A 27105-nucleotide genomic window follows, 5' to 3' on the forward strand; every position below is an offset into this window, starting at 1 on the left:
TTGATCCAAAGATTATGACGTTAAACAGCCATTAATATGCCTCATACTGTACCAGCATATCTAAAGCTAAAAAATTACCAGAAGAACCTTAGTCAAAGTCTAAATGCAAATATAGTACTCACTAGTCTTGAAGAGGGCTACATTAACATGACTCCTAAAACAGCATCTGTATCTGATTTTTAATTTTATTGTTGGTTCTTAGGAAAATCTCTTTTTCTTTTTTGGCAGCTCTGTGTGGCATATGGGATCTTAGTTCCCTAACCAAGGATCAAACTCATGCCCCCTGCACTGGGAGCATTAAGCCTTAACTACTGGACTGACAGGGAAGTCCCATTATCTGATTTTACTTCTGCTAACAGGAAAAGGAATAGAGGCTGCAGATCAGAAAAGCTCTTAAGTAAACATTCATTGATATAAAGTGAGGGAAAAAAAACAGTATTTCTTCTATAATAACATAGGCTGCATTAGTGTTAGTTGCTCAGACGTGTCCGACTCTTTGCGATCTCATCGTGCCCAGGGACGCTCTGAACCCAGGTCTCCCACCTTGCAAGCAGATTCTTTACCTGAGCCACCAGACGATAAAGAACGGAAGTTCTAAATACTTGCCAAAATTCGTTTTCCTTGTCAGCACATTGATGTTTTTTTTAGTTACATATATGATTCTACTGTTTCCCTGCCTTCACCTGTTGAAATATTATTCATACTTTCACAGTTGACTGCCATGGACTTCATGGACTCATCCATTTTATCCTAGGTAAGAGTTACTCCCCACTTCCATGTTCTTATAGCACTTTGAACAACTTACTATTTTCTGTCTTATTTTACAGTTGGTCTTACAGAAATTTTACTGGATTGAAACTGAATTTCTTATTCCTAAATCATACTTGCACATTTTTTCCCAGTAGAATGTTGCAGGTATTAAGAACCCACATAATGCAAAAAATTGGTTATATACCATGGGTATTTCTAGGTGGGATGCAATATCCAAGAGTGTATTTTCACAGAAAGTTGGATTAAAAAAAATCCACTGTAACTTTATAAAACAATCTTACTCCAAGTGCCACATGAGCAATAACATTTTTTGTTCACTGCAGAAATATTCACTAAAATCCACGCTGTAAAAGCACTGCGCCAGTTACACAAGAATAGATGAATAAATCAAGACTAGATGCTCTTCTAGGTACAGAAACTTGGTGCTCTGGTGTCAAGGGACACTGCTCATTTAAGGATTCACTTCAGTCTGCCCCTGAGGGCCTCCAGCTCACCCAGGAAGCCACTGCTGCCCTCTTTACAGTGTGGTAGTTGTGCTATTACAACACCCTCTAGTTTCTTGTTTTCCAGAAACTGGAAAAATGTTAACTTGTTGGTTGTTTCCCAGTGGCCCATTTCCCCCTTCTATAGGAACAGATTCTTCTAGCAGAGCATATGGCTGCAGTGAATAAAAACTACATTTCTCAGCTTCCACTACTGCTCCATGTGGTCAGGTCACTCAGTTCTGGCTTATAAGGTATGAAGGCATCTTCTGGAAACCTTCCTTAAAAGTCACCTGGTGCCTTGCCTCATTTTTATTCTTTGTCTCTTCCTCTATCCTGTGGCTTAAACTCAGATGCTGACTGGGCCCATAAAGAGGCAGATCAGAACCTAGGCCTGGTGGAGGTACAATGAAAGAAATTTACTCACGCCCTAATCCTTGGGATCTGGGTATATGAGACTCTGAATCTCAGGGTCACTGGGTTCGAGTCCATGTTGAGTGCATCCTTTTGGGCTTCCCCGGTGGCTCAGCGGGTAAAGAAACCACCTGCAATGCAGCAGCTGAAGAGACACGGGTTCGATCCCTGGGATGGGACGATTCCTTGGAGGAGGAAATGGCAAACCTCTCCAGTATTCTTGCCTGAAAAATCCCATGGACAGAGCCTGGCAGGCTATAGTCCAAAGTGGCTCAAACAGTTGGATATGACTGAGCACACACACATAACTCCCTATTTTAAGATTACAGACCCTAAAATAGGGAGATAATCCGAGACCATCCAGATATACACAATCTAATCATAAGAGCCCTTAAATGCAATGAACATTCTCTGGCTAGAGTCAGGGGGATGTGGCAGAAAAACAAACAAAAAAAAAAGAGATTCCTGCCATTAGGCTCTGAGATGTACAAGAACCAGAGAGTGGCTTCTAGGAGCTATGAAGTAGCTCCCGGTTGAGCATCAGCAAGGAACTGGGAACCTTGGTTCTATCATCACAGGGAACCAGTTCTGCCAACAACCTGGAACCAAAAGCAGATTTTCCTTGGAGTCTCCTGAGAAGAGCCCAGCAGACCAGCAGCTTGATTTAGGCCTTGTGAAACCTGGAGCAGAGACAACCAGTGAGTCAAGTCAGACTGCCGACCTACAAAACTGTGAGATAATGCATTTGTGTTGTTTTGGGGAGTTAAGACTGTGGTGATTTGTTATGGCAGTTAAAGGATGCTCACACAGACTTCCTGGAGCAGAGCCTCCTCATCAGCCCGTGAAGGTCTCCTTAAACTTTACCTGGAGGAAAAAAAAAAAAAACTCTCTTTCTTTTTTAATCTATTAGGGACTTTCCTCGGAGAAGGCTATGGCACCCCACTCCAGTACTCTTGCCTGGAAAATCCCATGGATGGAGGAGCCTGGTAGGCTGCAGTCCATGAGGTCGCTAAGAGTTGGACACGACTGAGCGACTAAGCAACTTCACTTTTCACTTTCATGCACTGGAGAAGGAAATGGCAACCCACTCCAGTGTTCTTGCCTGGAGAATCCCAGGGATGGGGTAGCCTGGTGGGCTGCCATCTATGGGGTTGCACAGAGTCAGACACAACTAAAGCGACTTAGTGGCAGCAGCAGGGGCTTTCCTGGTGGTCTATGGGTAAGAATCCACCTGGCAACACCCAGGTTTGATCCCTGGTCGTGGAAGCAACTAAGATTTCACATGTTGCAGAGCAAACTAAGCCCGTGTGCTACCTACTCAGCCCATGCTCTAGAGCCCGGGAGCCACAACTACTGAGCCCACGTGCCGCAACTACTGAAACCTGCACGCCTGGAGCCCGTGCTCCACAACAAGAGAGGCCGCTGCAACGAGAAGCCCAGGCACCACAGCGAAGAGCAGCCCCACTCACTGCAACTAGAGCAAGTCCACACACAGCAACGAAGACCCAGCACAGCCAAAAATAAATAAATAAATCTTAGAAAAAACTACTAGGATTGTCAGTTTTCAGTTACTCATAGTTGAACCTAAATTTGACTGGTGTACTTGACAAAATCCTTTCAACATAGCACAGCACCATAATCAACTGCTATAAAGACTAAGAGGCTAAAGGAAACCACTATTTCAAGCTGTGAACACTTCATATAGGAAATGATAATAGACAGTCTTCAGTAAGGTTTATTTTCACTTTTTTTTTTTTTTTTTAACCAGCAGGAGATATATTGTTACTTCAAACTTCATAACACTTGGTACATGATCCAGTTTTAAGAAAATCTAAACAAAATGGCATAAGATCACCTTGGTATCAGTGTCTGGACCAGTCAGGATTAGTAGCTATTTTGGACCATAAAGAAGGCTGAATGTCGAAGAACTGACGCTTTCCAACTGTGGTGCTGGAGAAGACTCTTTTTTTTTTTTTTTTTTTTATTTTATTTTTAAACTTTACATAATTGTATTAGTTTTGCCAAATATCAAAATGAATCCACCACAGGTATACATGTGTTCCCCATCCTGAACCCTCCTCCCTCCCCATACCATCCCTCTGGGTCATCCCAGTGCTCTAGCCCCATGCATCCAGCATCGTGCATCGAACCTGGACTGGCATCTCGTTTCATACATGATATTTTACATGTTTCAATGCCATTCTCCCAAATCTTCCCACCCTCTCCCTCTCCCACAGAGTCCATAAGACTGGAGAAGACTCTTGAGAGTCCCCTGGACAGCAAGGAGATCAAACCAGTCAATCCTAGAAGAAATCAACACTGAATATTCATTGGAAGGACTGATGCTGAAACTCTAATACTTTAGCCACCTGATGCAAAGAGCCAACTCACTGGGAAAAGATTCTGATGCTGGGAAAGATTGAGGGCAGGAGGAGAAGGGGTAACAGAGGATGAGATGGTTGGATGGCATCACCAACTCAATGGACATGAGTTTGAGCAAACTCCAGGAGATGGTAAAGGACAGGGAAGCCTGGCGTGCTGCAGTCCATAGGCTCACAGAGAGTCAGACATGACTTAGCAACTGAACAACAACATGAAATACAATACACATGAGCAAAATAGATGCAAATGGTCTGGTAGAAAAGCAAAGCACAATGTTTAACTAAGGACTATACATCACCATGAAAGAAAAAAAATACCTATGGATTGAAAATAAAAGCTTAAATCTTTTAATTATCACAAAATACTCTATTTCATAATTGCAGTAAAAAACAGACTACTATAAACCTTCATACTATTCTTTTTTCTTCACAAAGAAGCAAAGACTTCTGCAAACAAAATCTATGTAAGCTAATTCAATCTAAACATGAACTGTCTGAATCTGGATATGAGGAAAACAGAATCTGTATAAAAGACTTGAAAATTTAATATATATATATTTTTGGTGATAGAATGCTTTATTCACACTTCAGGTGTCACTCTTACATAATCTAAAAATTAAAACCTTCTTTTTAAACCTATCAGAAAGAACTTATAGCTTTTCCTTTCTGTGAGGGTGGTCTGTGAAATATCCATTATGCACTGCAGGTGGATTCTTTACCAGCTGAGCCACAAGGGAAGCCCCAAAATACTGGAGTGGGTAGCCTATCCCTTCTCCAGGGATCTTCCTGACCCAGGAATCGAACTGGGGTCTCCTGCACTGCAGGCGGATTCTTTACCAACTGAGCTTTACTAACTCCCAATACGTTAATGGAAATATTTATATAAAGAGCCATTCTCAGTCATGTTATTTGTATTTCAAAAGTGCTTCAATGTGATCAAGCATAGCCCACTTGAAGAGAATCAACATGCAGAAATTTCTTCATAAACAGTTCAACTCAGAGAGGAAAATAGGCAGGGATGAATTATGGAAGCTAATTATCAATAAATAGGAAATGAACATAAAGCTTTTTAAAAATAAGAATCTAGGGAGATGGAAAAGTGTGAACTGGCTACTCCAAAAGGCCCCTGTGTAGCCTCTGAGGTGGCAGGAGAACACAGCATGTAACCCAGCAGTCAGATTAGTCCAAAAGTCCCCTCTTGGCTCACATCATCTAGCAAGGTGAACGTGCTCTCCCCAGAAAGACGCTCGAAACACTTTCCCTGATACATAATGACACAAAGACACACCTGAGATTCGGAAATATAATGAGATTTATCTCCTTGAAGCGAACTCCCCTGCAGCTGCTCATTCTGGGTATCTTCATGCAAATTATCCAAAAGGGCCTTCTGCTTGAGACCCCAGGGATCACTTTGGGGGAGAACACCTAGAAGACAAGCTACGAACAAATATCTGTGAACAGTTTTGAGGGTCGTTGATAATGAACAGTAACAGTCACTGAGAATCAAGTCTGCCATTTTATCCCCATATTTGGAGAAGAGGTTGGCTAACATATAAATGTGCTAAAACACTGTTCTAAAAGGTTTTCATACTGCTACTGATTTAATCTTCCCAATAATGCTACAAAATAGGAATTATTATGACCCACATTTTATAGATGAGGAAATGTACACATGGCAAAGCTAGGTAACTAGTCCAAGATCATACAGCGAACAAGGGGAGGGGCGGTTCTCACTCCAGTGTGCACTGTTCACTGTCTTACACTGTCCCCCATGCATGCACATGCTTCCCAGAGCCATATGTGCACGCATATGTGCAAACACCTTAAATGCCCAAATACATGGCATTATTAATTTTACTGGATAGACTCAGGGAATCTTTGAAGCCATCATATTAGAGAACTGAACCTCCTCAACACAGAGGACACACAAACACACGATGTGGCTACTAAGTGATACACTGGACAAAGGGATGATTCACTTCTCGGGTGGGACAGCCCGAGAATGGCATGCAATTTAAAACTTATCAATTATTTACTTCTGGAACTTTCCATTTACTATTTCAACCCACAGTTGACCACAGGTAACAGAAACCAAGAAAAGCGAAATCTCCGGTAAGGGGGAACTACTGTGCATGTACGGGCCCATGCTTTACTTTTTCACGTAATATATCTTGGAAAGTCCTCTCTCAGTACCCTTACTATTATTCTTTAAAGTCTTTGTAGCTACATACTGTCCGATGTATCAGTGTACCATACTTACTGAAATGTCTCTACTGATGGATACCTCAGTTGTTTCTAACCTTTTTATTAAAAAATACTGCCAAAATAAAGTATACATCGTAATGCAGATGTGACTACTAAGTCACAGGGTAATACATTTAGGATCTGTTCACATATGGCCATTGTTCTTCACAGGAGTTGTACCACTTTTACACTCTCACCAGAAAAGTTCAAGAATGTTTCCACATAACCATGCAAACAAGTTTTTCTACTCTGACAGGTAGAAGTGGCATCTCAGTGAAGTTTTAAACTGCATTTTTCTTATTAGAGTGACATTAGGCATTTAAAAATATATTTAAGGACTATTCAATACCCCTTACATAACTTTAAAACATTTTTAAACTGTGTGCATACATCGTCTTTAGGCAAATTGGTGTCTACCTTCAGAGCATCTACTGGCAGTTCTGGACCTGGCTTGGGTTCAATTACGTGTTATTTTTTTTCCCTTTTCAGAAAATGTCAAGAAAGTGAATAGCAATGATTATACTATGAAGACAATAACAATGTCTGAGTTCCCCTCGGCTTCCCTGGTAGCTCAGCTGGTAAAGAATCTGCCTGAGATGCAGGAGACCTGGGTTCGATTCCTGGTTTGGGAAGATCCCCTGGAGGAGTGAATGGCTACCCACTCCAGTATTCTTGCCTGGAGAATCCCATAGAGAGGAGCCTGGTGGGCTACAGTCTATGGGGTCACAAAGAGTTGGACACGACTGAGTGACTTTCACTAGTTCCCCTCAGTCTAGCACAGGGTCTGGTGCACCTTAGGTGTCCAATAAAATGTTTGACCAAAAAAAAAAATGGCACAAAAGATGTTTTCTTTGGAAGTTGACAGCGCAATAGCACCACCAAGGGGAACTTGAGCTGAAGCATACTCCCCATCAATTTCTTCAGCCAGGTCTCAAAGGCACAACAAACACATATTCAACCCGAGTCCATGTGATTGCTGCACAAATGCCCCTCTAAACCATCTCTACGCTCTGCCCTCCATATTTAATGCTGCCCCTCAACCTCCCTCGAACAGGACTCCTGAAGCTGCCCCTGTCAGATGGAACATCTAGCCGGTCACACTGCCATAAGGTCACACAGCCCTATGCTCTCTCAACCCAAAGATAAGAGCTAGCCATTGTCAATCACTGGGTGACCAGCAAGTGTAGCCCCATGAGCAATTCCAGGACAGGAACTCCGCCCACCTTGGTGTAAGTAAAGACATCATTACTGGAAAGTGGGCGTTTCCTTCTGAACCAAAGAAACTGAACACAGGCAAAAGTCACAGACCTTTTGCGAAAATGCAGATAGCATTTGAGCAGATTCAGCTTAATTTTCTCTTAATAAAAATTTAGACATTTATCTTCAGCCTAGAATTTGAGGATGAAAGCAGTAGTTCATTTCTCCAGCTACCCTGGGTAATAATTTATTAATCTTGTGGCAGCTAGTATCCAAAGACGGCCACAGATGAACCAAGCCTCCCAGGGTTTATGTCTCTGTGTGGTCCCCTCCTCTTGAATTTGTTCTGGTCCTTTGACCTGCTCAGGACTGATAAAATGTGCTGAAAGTGAGGCTGAGGGACAGCTCAGTCAGGTCATAAGAAGCCTTAGTTTCTTTTTTCTTAAACATGTATTTGTTTGTTCGCCTGCGTCAGGTCTTGGTTGCGGTGCGCAGGACTTTCTGCAGTCCAGGGGCTCTCTAGCTGTGGCTTGCAGGCTCCGCAGTTGCATTGCTTGGGCTTAGTTGCTCCACGGCCATGTGGGATCTCAGTTTTCTGTCCAGAGATCAAACCCAGATACCCTGTGTTGCAAGGAGGATTCTTAACCACTGGACTACTGGGGAAGTCTCAGAAACTGTTCCTGTCACTCTTGGGATGTTCATTCTTGGGAGCATCCTTCTTGGGAACTTGTGAAAAAACCAAACTTGGTGGACTGGTTATGTGAGAAAAATGAGGTGCTTCAGTCACCATCTCAACAGACCTCCCAGCTGACAGCTGGCATCACTTGCTAGCCAGGAGACTGGGTCACACTGGACACCCAGCCCAGCTGATGTCTGAACGCAAGTCTGTGAAAAACCTGGAGTGAGACTCACTCGGTTAAACAAGCAATCCACAGCACTGGGGGAGAGGACTATACATCGTGGTTTTAAGTTTTGGGGTGGTTTGTTACACAGCAACAGACAACCGGGACAAATTTATTTTATAGCCACACCCAGGCAAGATGGGCAACAAACTTAGAAGACAATTTAGTACAGTAACTGCCCCGACTTCTGACTTTTAAAGATAGAAACCATGTGCTCTAACAGGGAATAAACAGGATTTATATATTCTATATATCCCCTTTCTCTTCTAAACTCTGATAACTCTGTTCTCAATAAATATTTATTAAATGGAAGCATGAATAATACAAACATAGCCAGCTATTGATTATATTGATGGAAGGAAGTAGGGGTATAATTAATTCAGAAACAGTAGATATTTTACAAGTATATACAGTGACCCCTGTGATACAAACACACTCACATTCACTGTCTCCATCCCTTTCTCTACAAGAGCATTAAAACAGTGATTCATAAACTTATCTCAGGGCTCCTTTAGACCCCTGAAAAATTACTGAGGACCCCAAATAACTTTTTATATGTGGGATAAACCTATAAACATTAACTATAGTAGAAGTGAAACAGAAAAATCTAAAATACTTGTTAATTCATTTAAATATAATCATGACCACATTACATGTTAACATAAACAAAATAATGAGAAACAACTCCTTTCCAATACAAAAGAAAATGTGAAAAAAAAAAAAAAAGAAAATGTGATGAAGAGGAGCATTATTTTTGATTTCTGTAAGTCTTTTTACTCTCTGGCTTAACAGAAAACAGATACTCCTTCCTACTTCTGAAGTCAAACCTCCTGCTCTATGTTTTTTTAATTGAAGTACACACAAAAAAATGTAGTCTCAAAAGGGTATCAGCTTGGGAAAGGGAGCAGTATTTCAATGCCCTTTACAGAAAGGTGCAGACACTATTCTTTGATATTTCAATAAAACAAGTGGTAGTTTCTTAAAGACAAGTTACAAAGGTCGCATCAGACACCGTATCAAAAAAACCTTTGAGTCTGTTGCATTCAGACCCATTAGTTAAATTTTTTTGTACCTACATTTTGTACTTTTAATGAATCTTTTCACTCATACATAATTTTGAAACTTCATGCATTGGTCATTTGAAAAATACCACTTCACTGAGTTACAGAGATCTCCCAAATGTTGACACACTGCATTATACAGTTTCTCCAAAGTCCCACGTTTATCAATACAATCGTCAATGTCATCACAAACATCTTTAATTATTGGGAAGCTATCAAACTCGTGGTGCCAAAACAAGTTTTTTAAAATTCTATTTTTGCTTGTAAGTTCCAATTTTATCACTGGCAACCAACACTGGAGGTTGTCTTCTTGAAGAAACAGGCTCATTTTATTAATTTTCAAGAAAATGTCTGCCAAGTCTAAATAACCACAGATTGCCACTTGTTCTTTCATGGGAAAATGGTATCCTATCAAAAAAAAAAAAGGGCTGGTCTAGCTCACAACTCCGTCACACACATAATCACTGTAGTTCAGTATGCAATGGACATGTTTTCATGTGAACTTCATTTCAAAACATAGAATATTACAAAGACATGGGCTCAAGCATCAAGATTTATCACAACTAATCATTTCTACTGTTGTGGCTTTTTCACCTGCAAATGTGTGACTGTGGAAAATACAGTGATTCCCAGGATAGTCTGGTGCCACTGCCTTGATTTATGCTAAGGCACCAGTGTTTTTATAACATTGGTGCAAATGACAGCACAGTGGAAATGGCATAAGGTATCTTATTATAAAGAATGGTTTAGATCCATGGCACCTCTGTGGTCTGCGAAGGAAACTTTGAGAACCTCCACACTGGTGTGATTCAAGAAAAAAAAGACTGTAGGAACTCTAGACAGTAGACATTCCACTCATTCATAACTGGAGAACTTGGGTTTAAAGTATTGACATCTGTTTCTCCTTTTCAGTATTTATCAATGTCAGGTCTGCCATAAGGAGAAGAAACTACACGTCTAGGCTGGGGCCACTCAAGGATTCCGATTTCAGCTCTGTTACCCTCCGAGGTATCTATCCTGAACGTGTTTCCTCATCTCTCTCTATTTCCTCACCTATGAGACAGAAATTATGTACCTCATACAGGGTTATGGTCACACTTGGAGAGTCTCCAAACAACAATGACAAGCACTGTGTGTGACAAAGAGTAAGTCCTAAACTAAACAGGATTCTAAATGACTAAGCACCAAAAATATGGCTAACGTCCATATCTGAATGACAGTGTTAACAATGATTTTTCTCTCTACCACTTGTGGAGGGACCAAATCATAACAGATGTTCATTAAAAACTCATCCTCTAAAACAATGCAGTTTTACTAGGTGAACTGTCAGAAACTGCTTCAATACAGAGGAGGAAAAGGTTGAGACATAAACAAAATAATGCCAGTCATGAATCAATGTGTTTGTTGAATGGGAACCTAAAGATTCATTATAGTATTCTCTTTAAATACATTTTGAAGTTCCAAGCTAAAAAGGAAAAACCTGACTACTTATCTGAAAAGTTTTAAAATAATACTTAACACTTTGTCCGCTGACTCTAGCTAACTTGATAATCTACAAATTCACAGGTTCAGTGAGTCCCTTTCTATACGAGTACATTTTCCACAACAACACACAGCACACGCTTTCCTTGCCACTTCCCAACCATTCTATCTGGGAAGCACTGATCTAATCTGCATCTTCAGTCACATCAAATTTTAAAGTCATATGAGTATTTCAATAATCTGACAACTATAGCAAAAATTTAAAAGTTTTCAGAATAGGAAAATAACGTTGCTATAAGGTCAGCTTGCCAGATAGATTATGCAGTAATTGCTTTTAATACATATTAAAAAATTTTTTATGAGCTTCCTCTAGGAATCAAGTTAGTTGAAGTTAAATTTTGTGAGTTTTTCTGTAACTAGCTAAAAGGAAACCATATATATATAAAGGAAATCTTAACCTAGGAGAGCAAGACAGTTGGAGAAAAGAACCACCTCCCTTATCACCAGTATAACAGAAGGAAAACTCGAGCATCACTTGACTGGGGAAGGCTGCAGTGGTAGTTGGGTCAGCTGTCTGCTTTCTCCCTTGCCGCCCTATCATCAGCACACTTCTTATGCTGCCCTGTGGTTATTAACCCACTGCCTTGGCCAGACTAGAAACTCTTTGAAAGCAGAGCACAAATATATGACGTGAATCTCCCAAGACCAGCAATGTCTAACACAAAGCAGACATAGAAAATATTTGATAAACAACTAAATGACTCCTAAATACCTGCCCTTGTTTTAAAAAATCACAACCATGTCATAAAATACTCTGTGAAGAAAACATTATTAGAAGCAGTTACTCTAGTTTCTCAAAGGGTACATTTAGAATCCCAGTAATTTATTTAAGACTAAATGACTCTAAATGGGAAATCTGTAATGATATGACGGTTTCTGACTACCTTATATACAAAGGTCCCATGATTATGCTTAAGTAGTAAATAATGACAGGGTTATGTACACTCCTGAATTTCTAGGACTACTAAATGCATGAAAGTTCATTAAGTGAATAATATACAAATGCTCCTGGGCTTCTGTATGATCTTTATGTTTGGCTAAGGAAGGTAAGAAAACAGGCACTCCTGGTAGTTATGATGGAAAAATTTAACAGGAGTGTCATATTGGGTTCCTATAGTAGTTTATCTTAACTTGTGGGTCTCAAACCGAAAAAGCCCTTCAGATCCTCTTCAACCAGAATTCCTAAGAAGGTGTGAGTTTGGTTAATCAATCAAATTCTCTCCTACATGTTTAGGAAGGTGCTGTCTGTGTGCCGTCCTGGGAAGAACAGAGCAAACTGTCACTCATCTCATTCTCCACAGGGCTGGACTCCCTCATGGAACCCCAACTGAGGAAAGCTGCTACAGCATTACAAAGAGTCTGAGATCCCCCTCATTCACCCTGGACTCTTCTCAGTTACTAAAAGCCAACAATTTTTTAAAAATACGTCAACAAGGGGATCACATGCTTAGAAAGATGGAAAATAACTTACTCAGGACAGGATGTGATATTAAAATACCTTGTACACAAATTATTTGCATGCTTTTAGTTTAAAGCTTCATTTATAAGAAGCACTTGACAATGGGAGGTAGTACAGTATTGGGGTGGAGGACAGATAAAGGCCCAGTATTCTCACTGTTCAGCAAGGCGGCCATAAACTAACTACTTGTCTGAAACTTAAGTTTCTTCACTGTCAAATGAAAATAACAGCACATGTACCATCATGTAACACAAATAACATGTACAGGGCCCAGTGTGTAGCGTATGGCCGTTACCAGCTGTACAAAAATAAATAAATAAAAACAAAAACAACAACAGTAGTCTATATGGCATGTTGTTTTCTCCTCACCTAGAGCCAAAGATTGTAACTATGTTCTTTAAATCCAATCAGTGTCAGAATTTCATCATTCATTCCAATACCTACTGAGCCACCATAAGCAAGACATGGTGCTGTCTGTCCTCTAACAAGAAATAATTTTTTCCTTCTGGTAATTCCTAGATGACTGCTATTGAAAAGACAATATATTCTAAGTGCTTTAGGCATAATAACCCATTTATTCCTCATGGCAGTCCTAGGAGGATATTCCCATTTTGTAAATGAGGAAATTGAGGCCCATTAAGTGAATAAACAAATGTTAAATGCTCAGAGCACTCACTGGGATTGGTGGTGAGGAGTATTTATCCACCTCTGCAGTATCTGCCTTTTCCCAGCTATCCTCCCATCTGTCCTAAAACCACATTCTCCCTTCCCTTGTGGGTCCCTGGCTCAAGTATAATATATCCGATTCTCCGTGTATTTATATTGAACACATGAGTCATTTTAAATCTCTTTACCCTTCTGTTTACTCTCATTTCTCCTCTTAGAATAACCCTTGGTTTTCTTTGTCTTGGAAAATGCTTTTTAACAAAGTCCATGAAGCATGTGCAATTCATCAAGAAGGAAAAGGCTTCAGTAAGTCATTTTTATTTCTCTAACCTGACCTTAGCATTATCAGCATATCAGGTATCACAACTATGTGTGTATGGGGAAGGAGGGGAATATGTGTGCATGAACATACACCTTTTTTCTCTTTTGTTCTGGGAGGAACACTAGGCAAGGAGCTGGGAGGCCTGACTGCTACATCTGCTTCTGCAGTAGCGTTCACTGACACTAGTCACATAATAAATCTAGGTGTCAATACGCCTCATATAAAATGTGCAAACTTCTCTTAGATGTTATTTAAAGTTCCTTCCAAATATAAAATTTCATGATTTGTATTTAATACCAAAATATTTGGGTAATGTCAAAGCCACTCAGAAACAAGGTTTTAAGGGCTGCATTCATGACACTGACTCCAGAGCTGGAGATTCATTATGACACGTGGACAACCGAGAGGCTAGGGAGCCCAGTCAGTCCTTTACTGCTTCTTAGATACATAAAGCCAATGTATTACCAAGTGAGATATAAAAGCTACAACAGGATCAACTAAGCTACCTAATGACCTGATGACAGATTTTTCCAATCGGCAGCAGAAAGGCATAACTAGGTACTAAGACTACAGGGGAAGAGTTCCCCGCGGTTCTCGGATGTTTCTGCACATCTTGTAAGCAGAGGCATTACCAGCCTCGTGCTCTGGGTTTTCTTTTCATGGATTTTGTAAAGTGAACAGACACAGAAAGTAGAAATAATGACTCCCCTCAAAAACAGAGGGCAGTTTGCTGCTATCAAATATTTTAAAGGTGTCTCCATCCAAAGCAAAGTTTGTGCAGCCTATTATAAAAGATGGGGTTTCCTAAACTCTGATAGCTCAGTTGGTAAAGAATCCGCCTGCAACGCAGGAGACCCCAGTTGGATTTCTGGGTCAGGAAGATCCCCTGGAGCAGGGAAAGGCAACCCACTCCAGTATTCTGGTCTGGAGAATTCCACGGACTGTATAGTCGATGGGGTTGCAAAGAGTCAGACACGACTGAGTGACTTTCACCTTCCTAAGCTCAGGGTTCTCTACTGTAATGCAAACCACTGCATGTGCACATGTCACCTGGCCCTGGTCAAGCTGCTCTGTGAGCATCGGGAACCTCACGAGAAAATCAGGGTATGCTGGTTCACACTACTGTGAGCAATAAACTGTCCTTTGTCTCTGACTCACCCATGAAATCTTGAGTCTCTACCAGGACCCATAAAACTGTGCTGGCTCATCTGTTAACCTGAAGGTAGGGTAAGGATCTCAGATCCTTCACAGCAGTAGACAGGAATGGGGGGTAGAGAATTCTAGGCTAAGAGAACAAAGTCTGAACTCTCCCATTCATTACCTCTGTAATGTGACTGCAACATTTTATAAAGCGCTATGCAAATTACTCTAATGTTTAACTTTTCATGTGACAATCTTGTCCACGAAGGTCAAATTTTACTTAAAAGAAATAAAAATTCAGATAAATGTATGAGATGCTTCTTTAAAAACTGACCTTTTGAATGTGCAGCAGTCTAAACTGAAACTTAAACTTTCAGTTACAAACTTTCCACATGTCCCCTCAAATCTACCAAGATGCTATGCTGTATGATGGTAGGAATCTCTGCAGTAAGAAATTTTCTATGGGAAACTTAGAAGTTTTCAACTGGGAGTTGTCTAAATGCTCTCAAGTTAACTTCTAAAGAAAGGGCTAAACTGAAAAGCAAACCATGTCACAGCTTTCCTTAAAAAAACGTAGCTACCTTCAAAGTACCACTGGCTGTAGGAAGTGCAGGAAGCCAGATTTTTAAGGCAAAACATTCCTCTCCTTCCTTTCTTGGCTACTGCTTTGCCAAGAGCAAACAAGGATCAGCAAAGACCAAAGCAATGGAGAAACTGGAACTACTTTATGGCCCAGGCACTGGGCGAGAACAAGTTAATTCTGTCTTTTAAAAAATAAATCACATAAGTTTAAAAGAAATACACTGCAAAACCATTGCTCACACCTCCTACCAATCCAAAATAAAATACTATCATTAAAACCCCCATCTAAAAAACAAAACAAAAACTTCCTATATATATTCAATGAGGTCTTCACTGCTTATATTTCCCAAATATTTCCCTCAATTTGATGATCCTTTGGGCAAGGAATCAGAATCTAGGGATATTAACAGACAGCAAGAGATTTTTTGTAGGAAAGCTATGTAGATTTATTTTTAGACTAAAACGACTTCAAAATGTTATCATAAAGTAGAGCTACAAAAGACTTTATAAGCCAATTATTAACTTTGACAACACACAACAAAGTAGGTATCATATCATCTTAAGAGACGGAAAACATAAGTTAAACAACTTACCAAGATTTTAGAAACAAAACTGAACTACTTGTTATAACTCTTAATATTAGATAATTCTTCCCTAAAGAAACAATTTCCTGACTACAATGAAATCAGATAATGGTTATGAGGCTGAAAATGAATTAAGTTTTAAAAAATAAAACCAATATGACTATAACACTTAATTTCTAGATACAATGAATGGCATTAGTTTGAAATTAAAATGTAAACAAATATGAAACTAAAGAAGTCCTTGGCAGTGGCAAGTATGTAGCAAAAGCTCAATACATACTTACTAAATTCCAAGTAAAATCTAACATCAAGGATTAGATGTAAGAAAAATATTAAACATTTCAGACTGAAGATACACAGTTCTTGTCCTTTCCATGTTTATTTTCCAGGAACATATCCATACACTATGCATTGCAAGACCTCACGCATCCATACCTTTCTCAATTATCCAGTTCAAGTAAGAAAGAGAGAAAGAAACAGAGAAAAGGAAGGGGAGGATGGGGGAAAGAAAGACCCTCCAGTTTTTGCTACTATAACTGTAAGGACTTAGCTATATAAGGAAGCTGGAGTGAGAGTTCGAGAGCAGCAAATGGAATAATCAAGGGCTTGTCCACCCTAGATTACAGAGAACCATCTGTTTCAGAACTCCCAGAGGGTTTGGATCAATGGTCCCATGGTAGGTGAGTTACTCTCATTAATAATGTTCTGCCAGTCTTTCCATGAAGTGCTGGGGAATGAGCATGGGCTTTTAATCTGGACAAACTTGTGATGGCACTTTTCAGCTGTGCAACACCAACACCCTAAATTAAATAAGCCTCCAGACTTTCACTAGTCCTAAATGTAACAAAAGAGAGACAAGCAATGAGACACTACAGGTGACAGGTGTGAATTCACCATCAAATGGATATTATATTTTAAAATAAGACAGTATTCCTGAAACATCAAAATCGGGAGAAACAACCAGTGTTATTATATATTTGAATATTTTATGTTATATAATATAAATATATCCCAACAACAAAAAGTCCATTTTGCTCCTTAACATTCTCTTGTATGTTTCGAGTTCAATGTAGTATTAGCTGGTTCAGGAAAAAAAAAAAAAACAACTCCTGAAGACTTAATTGAGTGAGGACAAAAGTGAGGAAGCCTAAGATGGTAAGCTAACACTAGAAGGTATTTAAAAGCAAATTGTCCAACTTTCTTTGAGTCCACGGGCTATTCTAAAAGATCTAAATTTGTTGAAAACAGAGGAACTAACAACCCAGCGTTAAATAAGCCAACCTGTGCTTTTTGTAGCCTTCAGGAAAAAGCTGAGTTATATATACATATATCATATATACATCATCACAAGTGCAGAGCAAAACAAGCCACCTTACGTAAACTACCAATCTGGGCTAGACAAAGAAAAGACGGAAAGCAGTGAACCTGGTTAAAATCTGAAGAGTATGTGTTTACTGCTAGTGGCTGTTAACAGTAAGAAAAGGTGGCATAAATTACGGATTGAAGAATTTAAAATTTTTTAAAATTACATGATCAGATTTTACCAAAAATATCCCAACAGCACTGTACTGCTCTAACCAAATAGTTTCAGTGACAATCTAATCTATGTTTTATATTATTTTATTCTCAGGAAATTTAAAAGACCATAAAATTTTCAGTAATAGGTTTTGTCATTAACTTCACAAGTTTCAGATCAGATCTGATCTGAGAATAAAATAATATAAAACATCAAGAAGCAGCAAATATCTGCAAAATGGGATGAATCAATTTAGATGAAGTCTCAAGAATGATGAGTGCCAGAACCAAGCTTTAAATTCAGGATGCCAGCCCATCTTCTAAGAATCAGTCACTTGGTATTTATTAAAATCCTCTTGTGTGCATACTGACAGCTAGTCTCATAAAGTGATCCAAAGAAATTCAAGACAGATCTTTTACCCCCAGTAATTACTACTCTGCTTAAGCAACAAGACTTACAACTTTGGGCCAGGTCAGTGAGTCACAAGGACCTACACTGGCCAGGTCAAGATTCTGAAGTTCTCTCTCCTCGACAGTCTCCTTTGTGAGAATCCATATTTTCTAACATGTGACTTTTTCCTTTCCCTGGCCCCTTTCCTCTCCATTTCTACCTTAGAAACTAGCTCCCAGGCCACAAACTGACTATGTGATCGCTAGACTGCTACAAAGAAATAAACAGAGCCGGAGAGGTGGGCCTAAAGAAAAAAAAGGCCTAGAAGTTGTACTGGTGGTGGGGGTGGAGGGCACCTGACCACTCCAGGTTCAAGATAAAACAGAACAGAGGGCAAGGAAGCTGGTGGGAAAGAACCTACAGAAAGAAGAGGTGCCACCAGGAATTGCCTCAAACTTCTTTCTAGTATCAGACTACAATTATCCAGACACAGGAGAGCAACTATGAGAGAGAAGGGAACCATAATGATTTAGTAAAGACAGAGTGCTGAGTGTCAAGTAGCAATAGAAGATGAAGAGCAAAGGGCAGGGGGCTTCCCTGCTGGTCCAGTGGCCAACAGTCCGCGCTCCCAATGCAGGGGGCCTAGGTTGGACCCCTGGTCAGGGAACCAGATCCCACACGAAACAACTAAGAGTGCACGAGTCACAACTAAGACCCAGTGAGAGTCGCTCGGTTGCGTCTGACTCTCTGCAACCCCGTGGACTATACAGTCCATGAAATTCTCCAGGCCAGAATACTGGAGTGGGCAGCCGTTCCCTTCTTCAGGGGATCTTCCCAACCCAGGGATCAAACCCACGTCTCCCGCGTTGCAGGCAGACTCTTCGCCAGCTGAGCCACCAGGAAAGCCCAGGGAAGACCCAGTGCTGCCAAATAAATATTTTTTTTAAAAAAGCAAAGGGCAGGGCGCAGATCATGTCACTCTAGGACAAGGCTGCCCAGCACTTCTGTTGGGGACAGACAGTTCTTTGCTGTCGAGTGTATTACAGGATATTTAGCAATATCCCTGGCCTCTACCCACTAGATGTCAGTAGCAACCTCTTCCCCAGTTGTGCCTAAAGAAAAAACAAAACAGCAAGAAAACAAAACAACAACAAAACCACCTTGACTCTCAACCTTGCCAGATGTGCCCTGGGGGAAAATCTACCTGTGTCTGAGGGCCATGACTTTGAGGAGGTTGAATTTTTACCAGCTGGCAACAGGAAGCCATTTAAGGATTTTAAACATAGGAAGCAATACAGATTTGCTTTTCAAATGAATGGAACACTGCAGAGATCAACTGTAGAGGAGCAGGGAGGGAAGCAACAGGACAAGGCCAACTAAAAATGTAGTTTTGGATGAAGATGATAAACGCATGAACCAAGACAGGGTAAACCAGAAAGCAGGGCATAAAGGCAAGCTACAAAGATAGAGTTAAGAATGCCAGAGTCCGGTCAGATAGAGCATTTGACGAGAAGGAATAAACACTACAGAATTATTTGTAGGTTTCTGACTTGGCAATTTAAGATGGCTGCAGTGAGGGACATTATCAAGGATAGGGAATTTAACAGGAAGAGCACGTTTAAAAATGAGTTTTGCTTTAAACATAATAGAAGTCTGACAAAGTGTGGAACATTCAAGTAGCAAAGCTAGAAGAGTTAGGGTTAAGGTGACCAACACTTACACGGTGAACACTATGCATCACTTTACAAATATTCATTGAGATACCAACTATTAAGTAACTTAAGTTAAATTAAGTTTAACTCAAATTAAGTTGATTAAGATATCACCCCATTAAGTAACTTGTCCAAGATTCCACAGTCAGTCAGTTTTGAAGCTGAGGTCCCAAACTCAGAGTCTGTGCTCACTACACTGTACTGCCTGCCTCAGGAAAAAAGAGAAAAGACTGGGATTATAAATGTAGATCTGAATGGTTTTCAGTATAGGTAAAGTTACAGGCATAGATGTGAACTTCCAAGGAAAATGAGCAAAGAGAGAAGAACCTAATATGAAATGCAGGAGAAAAGTGTGTGTGTGCTTAGTCATTCAGTTGTGTCTGACTCTGCGATCTCATGGACTGTAGCTTAACAGGCTGCACTGTCCATGCAGATTCTCCAGGCAAGAAAACTGGAGTCGGTTGCCATGTCCTCTCCTCCAGGAAATCCTCCCAACCCAGGGATCAAACCCAGATCTCCCTCATTGCAGGTGGATTCTTTATCATCTGAGCCACTAGTGAAGCCCAAGAATACTGGAACAGGTAGCCTATCCTTTCTCCAAGGGATCTTCCCGACCCAAGAATTGAACTGGGGTCTCCTGCATTGCAGGCAGATTCTTTACCAGCTGAGCTGCTGCTGCTGCTAAGTCGCAACCAGGGGCCAAAGCTGGAAGAGCTAGAGGAAGGAGCTGTGGGGAGGAGGTGGTGGGATGAGAGAAGCAACAGGGAAAGTCTTAAGGGCAAGAAGTACATGATAATGTATTTGTAACTCACAACAATCTCTTGCATAAAATCTACTCCACATCAATATTTTAACTGAGTTAATAACCCTATAGTTCCAAATAATGATCATATCGAATATCCATACTCACAGTACTTTCAAAAAATTTCACAGGTGAGCAATACCCATACCATGTATGTTTGCAGTTTTTCTAGAATACCAAAGATTTGTGGAAGACATAGTGTCATTTAATATGAAACAACACCTTGGATACCATATGAAATCATTCCATATATTTATGTCTGGCTAAGAAGACTTTTATATTGTCACCCTGCTTATTTAACATATATGCAGAGTACATCATGAGAAACACTGGACTGGAAGAAGCACAAGCTGGAATCAAGATTGCCGGGAGAAATATCAATAACCTCAGATATGCAGATGACACCACCCTTATGGCAGAAAGTGAAGAGGAACTAAAGAGCCTCTTGACAAAAGTGAAAGAGGAGAGTGAAAAAGTTGGTTTAAAGCTCAACATTCAGAAAACGAAGATCATGGCATCTGGTCCCATCACTTCATGGCAAATAGATGGGGAAACAGTGGAAACAGTGTCAGACTTTATTTTTGAGGGCTCCAAAATCACTGCAGATGGTGACTGCAGCCATGAAATTAAAAGACACTTACTCCTTGGAAGGAAAGTTATGACCAACCTAGACAGCATATTAAAAAGCAGAGACATTACTCTGCCAACAAAGGTCCATCTAGTCAAGGCTATGGTTTTTCCAGTGGTCATGTATGGATGTGAGAGTTGGACTATAAAGAAAGCTGAGTGCTGAAGACTTGATGCTTTTGAACTGTGGTGTTGGCGAATACTCTTGAGAGTCCCTTGGACTGCAAGAAGATCCAACCAGTCCATTCTAAAGGAGATCAGTCCTGGTTGTTCTTTGGAAGGACTGATGCTAAAGCTGAAACTCCAAAACTTTGGCCACTTCATGCAAAGAGCTGACTTGTTGGAAAAGAATCTGATGCTGTGAGGGATTGGGGGCAGGAGGAGAAGTGGACGACAGAGGATGAGATGGCTGGATGGCATCACTGACTTGATGCACATGAGTTTGGGTGAACTCCGGGAGTTGGTGATGGACAGGGAAGCCAGGCGTGCTGCGGTTCATGGGGTCACAAAGAGTCAGACACGACTGAGCGACTGAACTGAAGACTTTTTAAAGCTTTATTCACATCTAACTTTCACAGTAATGAAACACGTTACTCTGTTTTGCGTTTTGTCGATGAGCACATGAAATACTGACTCCTCTAAGTTTGCAAATGATGGATACACAACCGTGCAGTCCCTTTCTAAAAAGGGATTTAGCAAACATAAATGTGGAAACTAATGACTTCTCACTTGAAGGAGCTGTACAGCATCTGGTGAGTCTTGAGCTGTGCTGCTGTAATAAATCTCCTGTGTATCTAAACAGTTTTGGGTTATGCATTCCTTATTATACTTTACAATTTTATATCCTAAAACAAACATTTAGTGGAGAATGAGTTTCCTCAAGATACAAAAAAAGCTTGTTCCCACTTCCAATTCAAGACAAGTGTTTTCTAAGGAATTAAATCTTATTTCCAGGCCCAAACTCAAAGTACTTTCCAAATTTTAAGGCATGAACAAATCATTCTGGGATTGTGTAGAAATGGAATTTTCTGATTCGGCAGATCTGAAGTCAGGCCAACACTCTGCCTTTCTAAAGTTCCCTCCAACATGATACAGATGCTCTGGTCTAGCTACCCCATTATGGCACCTGGACCAGAAGCGCTGGCCACACTGGGGAACTGTGAGAACTGCACGGCCTTCAGTGTGACAAACAACAGGCCAACATCAGCTGCTAACACTGGTAACTCTAGACATTTAAAGTCTTTCTTTTCAAATCCATTTACAACTCATTCATTGACTTCTCTTTTGTTTTGTTTTTTTTCGTTGGTATAGAAAATGAGATCTTTTCTTTCTATTCCTTCCATTATCCTGAACTGTGAATCTAATAGCTTTAACCCCTCTCCACAGGAAGGGCCCAGCTGGTTCTTCCAAGCTTCTCTCCTATAATCCCTGCACCGGTCCACAACATACCAGATGAATGAAGCGGTTATCTTCTAAATGTAAACCATGCTCTCTCACCTCTTGTTTTGGGTTGTTTGGTTGATGCTTTCCCCTATCAGGCCAGTCTCTAGAGCTGTCCCTCTCTATTTACTTTTCCCAATTTTTTAATGAGATGTGACCTCACCATTCTCTAAACCAACCCCTCACCCTCATTGCAGAGATTTTTCTTTTCACTAATATTTACTACATTCTGCTGGAATTTATTATATGTTGGTTTTTTGTCTAATCTTGGCTACTGAATTACAAACTATGTAAGGGCAGGAATTCTTATAACTAATTTTGATATGCTTGGCACGGCCTAACACAGTCATGCACTAAATACTAAAAAAAAAGCTCCAGTAAAATGAATTAAAGCACTACTCCTTAATGATAATAAACTTGATCTAAATATTCCCAAATCACAAATTTAATGACACTTCTTTTTTCTCCAAATACCACTGGCTTTCTATTTTAGTCAGCACAGAAAGTTGAGTTCCAAAGTTGAGTCCAAAGTCAGTCAAATGGACAATCTCTCAAGTACAAACCAAAAAAAATAAAATAAAATTCAAAATAATGTATCATTAAAGCAGTGAGTCAAAGAAAATTGTCTTGTGCTAAATTCTGAAGACAAATAGACTAAGAACCTAAGTTAATTATGACTAATTATTAAAAATGAGCCCAGGTCAATAACTGTCTCTAACCAAAGGATAGAAAGTGAGATCTGAGTTTAAAAGTGATACGGAGTTGTGATAATCACCAATGACTAGAACACAACTAATCGTCAGGGCTGTACTGCCTGAAAATCAAGGATTATAAGAAAGGATCACTGAATACATAACAAATGTTCTACCTGGGAATTGCTAGGACAATACTGAGCATCCTGCCTGAAGATGAAAAAGTACCCATATTTGTAAAATCTTGCAAATGATATTCATTCATTGACTTGTTAATTAGTTTTCCTAACCTGAAAGATTGTCTTTGGCAAAGTAAGGGAAGGGATGGGAGTTTCTGGTGATGTTTTGACAAGTAGAATAATGGCTCCCTCAGAATGTCCACATCTACTCTCCATGAACCTATGAATATTTGACCTTACAAGGAAAAAGGAACTCTAGTTGTGATTCAGCTGAGGACCTTGAGGTGGGTAGATCATCCTACATTATTCAGGTAGGGTCAAGGCATTCACAGGAATCCTCAAAGTAGAAGAGGTCATTGGAGTGATGAGATGTGAGGAGGACTCAACAACCTACTGTTGCTGGCTTTGAAAACACATGAAGGGGCCGTGAGCCAAGGAATGTGGGCAGCTTCTGGTAGCTGGAAAAGGCAAGGAAAGACGCTCTCCTCGAGGGCCTTCAGAAACAGATGCAGACCTCCTGATATCTTGACTCTAGCCTGGTGAGACTCCTGTTGAATGTCTAACTTACAGAATTGTATAACAAATGTGTGTTTTTTTTAATTTATTTTAATTGGAGGCTAATTACAATATTGTAGTGGTTTTTGCCATACAATGTGTGTTAAGCCACTAACTTGTGGTAATCCATTATGGCAGCAATGCATGCATGCATGCTTAGTCACTTCAGTCGTGTCCAACTCTTTGCAACTCCATGGACTGTAGCCCGCCAGGCTCCTCTGTCCATGGGATTTCCCAGGCAAGAATACTGGAATGGGTCACCATTTCCTTCTCCAGCAACATGAAATAATAAAATGCTTAACTGCTATGAAAAAAATTATCTAAAACAAGTAGATAAGTTTTTTAAAAGGGCAGAGTGATGCTCAGCAAACACGTGAATCAAGATTTAGTCTGCATTACTAAGAAATAGACCTGCTCCTCTGCAAAAGGCTATCACACAAGCTTAAACCTAGATTTTTATAAAAAGGTTGAAAGCAAATACAACTGACTGATTAAAAAGTCTGAGTTAGAAAACAAAGCAGAACAAGGTATTTTCAACCAAACAAGATGATTAAAAATTAAGTAGAAAAATGTGATACTCCTCATAGATAGCATTTAAAAAGGGACCGCCATAGTATTCCTTTCAAAAAGCCAAAACCAGCATCTCCTTCTTAGCTGTGTTTACCTGACGATCCTCTGGGCAGCATACTGATGGAGGGAACGAAACTGTGCAGACATATTCGCTAGAGCCGCCAGACAGTTTGTGTGAAGGTACTTATCCTGCCAGAGAGCAGACGTTTGAACACACATCAGAGAGAAGTTTAAAACACACATCAGGTCTTCTAGACATTTTCAGCAAGGTTAACCAGAAGCAAGTGGAAAGTCAACTGTCACTGATTTCAGAAAATTCAGACCCACAATCCGTTTCCTTTAATTCCAAAACCCATAAAGTGCAGAAAGTTTTTTCACCACTAATTTGGAAGCAACATCTGGCACAAAAGACGATAATGGTATTTATGGTCTTCATTAAGCCCACCCTGGAGAAGACTGAAATATTTCACTGCAGAAATATTAATGTCTAGTTACAGTGTGTGGCTCCAGAACATAACGATTACATATTGTGTAGCATAAGAACTATAATTATCTTTCTAAAATAAAATTCTCCATTCTAAAACACACATGTGGCTCCAAGAGCTTCAGATAAAAGACTGTAGACATGTATCTATGTCAGCCTCCCAGAAGGGAGTAACTGAAAATACGGCAGTAAACTTAGCCACTTCCCTGAGCTATGAATTCTGTATACTACTTCTCTAGTGGCTGGAGTGGACATTTGCCCTAAGGTATACCAAATACAACCTAGCTGAAATTTCCTCTCACTCTTTATTCTCTTTTGTCCTATGCTTCTGTCCCATCTGAATCCATATTTTCTCGTGTCTGCATCTTCTTAAAGTTTGTTGTTGTCACTTCTTAAACTTAAGTCAGCTTTATCAGTTCAGCAAAGGCATACAATATCTTTTATCTAAAGGTGCTATACTGCTTATTTACTATTCATGTAAAATCTCTCTGATCATACAACCTATGAAATACTCAAACGTAGACACTATAAACATTACCTTAGGATCATAATACAGAGAATATATGCTGATCTATACTTTTCTACCATATTCCATGAGAATGTTAGCACTCTAAATATTGAGACTGCTTTAAACTATAGTCTTCATTGCATCGTATAGACAAAGGTAGAAAAACAGCTACGGAATACTTACTCTTGTCCTTGTCATGTTGTACTGAATGGTTCTTATTACAACCAGTATCAGGAGACTTCCCAGTGAAATTTCAGTTAAAACCCGCTCTGAATACCAAGTAATATTTTTTAACATCTGTAATGGGGAAGAAAAGTTTAAGTAAGTATGATTGCTTTATGGAAGAAGGGATTATCCATGCCTACAATTTCTGATAAGCCATGGATTTGTTCTGAAGGTGAGTTAAATATGTAAAAATAAATGAGAATTTCAGTTCAAGATAGCAAAACTGTGATGTATTTGCTTCTTCTTCCCTCTCAAATTAAAAGAAAAATAGACGATAATATCATTAGTAGACAAAAAGGAGCTATATCTAAAAAGGCACGGTATGGAGGATAAGACTGACAGCACAACTGTCAGAGGTCCCTCATCTGAAAGCAAAAAACAAGAAAACCAAGGAGTGTCTTGAAAAGTAGTTGTCGCAACAACCACAGAAAATCTGCATCCCTGTGTCAAGGAGAGAGACCAAGAGTGTAAGTTAGCCAAGGTCTTCAAGAAGAGATGGGCCCATGCTCTGCTCAGGCTCTTCAGAGCAGGCGGCTCTGGGGCTTGCCTCCAGGCCTCGGTACGTGAGAACTGTCTAGCTTCAGCTGGTGTAGTTCCACAGCCACGCAACACAGAGAGACAGAGAGAGAAAAGCTGCACAACACTGCAGCCATTTCTGGGCCACAGCAAAGGAGGCAAAATGCACAAAACCCAACAGGCTCAACTGGCACAGAACTCCCCTAACATCCTCTTCCACTGAGGTCGCCCCCACTTCTTTTCTCCTTGACATGGAGCCAAGGTGCCACATTCTTTCCATCTATGCCTGAAAAAGAACAAGACTTCTGGCTGATTCCTGCCCTCTCTCTGCAGTGGACTCTTACCATCCACATCTTCCGAAAGGAGGAACCCCCCACCTTTCAAAACAAGTGAGTCTGACTTTCTTTTACAACTATGAACAGACAATAAGAAGCTACAGAAAAAGCAGAGAAATTCAGTAATCTAAAAGAAGCTGAATCCAATCAAGCCTCTGTTCTAACTGCCAGTAAGTATGAAATACAGAGGACTGAAAAACACGATAACACAATGATATAATCAGCCAAAGTCAAATGTATGGAATTCTACTAAATAAACAAGCCAGTTTCTATAAAAAATAAATGGTGTAGTAGGGAGAGAGAGGAAAACACTGTTGCAGATTAAGAGTTAAGAACTAAATGCATTAAGCAGGCTTTGGAAACTGATTCAAATCAACGAACTCAAGAAAGACATTTTAAAGAAAACTGAATATTAGTAGGCACAATAAAATATTGTCAATATTGTTGGATGTGATAATGGTGCTATATTTATTTTTTATGCTCACATTTATGGGCATGAAATATTTAAATATTTGCAAATGAAATTTTACATATATATGATTTATAGGATTAAGAAATCTATTTTAGCCAAAACAGAAAAGGCAGGGAGGGTGGAGTGGGTAGATGAAATAAGAACATAAGACGGTTGATGAATCCATAGAAATTCATTATACTATTTTTTCCAATTATGTTTACATTTATTGGGTTTATAATTAAAATTTTACTAAATAAAAAATAATATGAAAGCTAATATTGTATGAAGTAAGTATTATAAATAATATTGCATGAAATAAATAAAAATAAAGTGAAACTAAACAAGAAGAACAA

The 27105-nt window shown here is 39.8% G+C and overlaps 1 protein-coding gene across 9 annotated transcripts in view; it reads right to left on the reverse strand.

Moving 5' to 3' along the window:
* Positions 1 to 27105, reverse strand: part of DYM (dymeclin) — a 393514-nt gene that overhangs the window by 202631 nt on the left and 163778 nt on the right. For all 9 annotated transcript variants that reach the window (XM_086373423.1, XM_086373422.1, XM_086373425.1 and 6 more), the window contains 2 exons: positions 25406 to 25519; positions 24325 to 24419 (listed from right to left, as the gene is read on the reverse strand). In XM_086373423.1, the coding sequence (XP_086229549.1) occupies positions 24325 to 24419; positions 25406 to 25519 (209 nt within the window). The remainder of the gene's footprint in view (positions 1 to 24324; positions 24420 to 25405; positions 25520 to 27105) is intronic.

This window comes from Bos grunniens, chromosome 24, assembly GCF_055505025.1.
Source record: "Bos grunniens cultivar Pamir isolate PY7600 chromosome 24, Bosgru_T2T1.0, whole genome shotgun sequence".
Taxonomy (NCBI): Eukaryota; Metazoa; Chordata; class Mammalia; order Artiodactyla; family Bovidae; genus Bos; species Bos grunniens.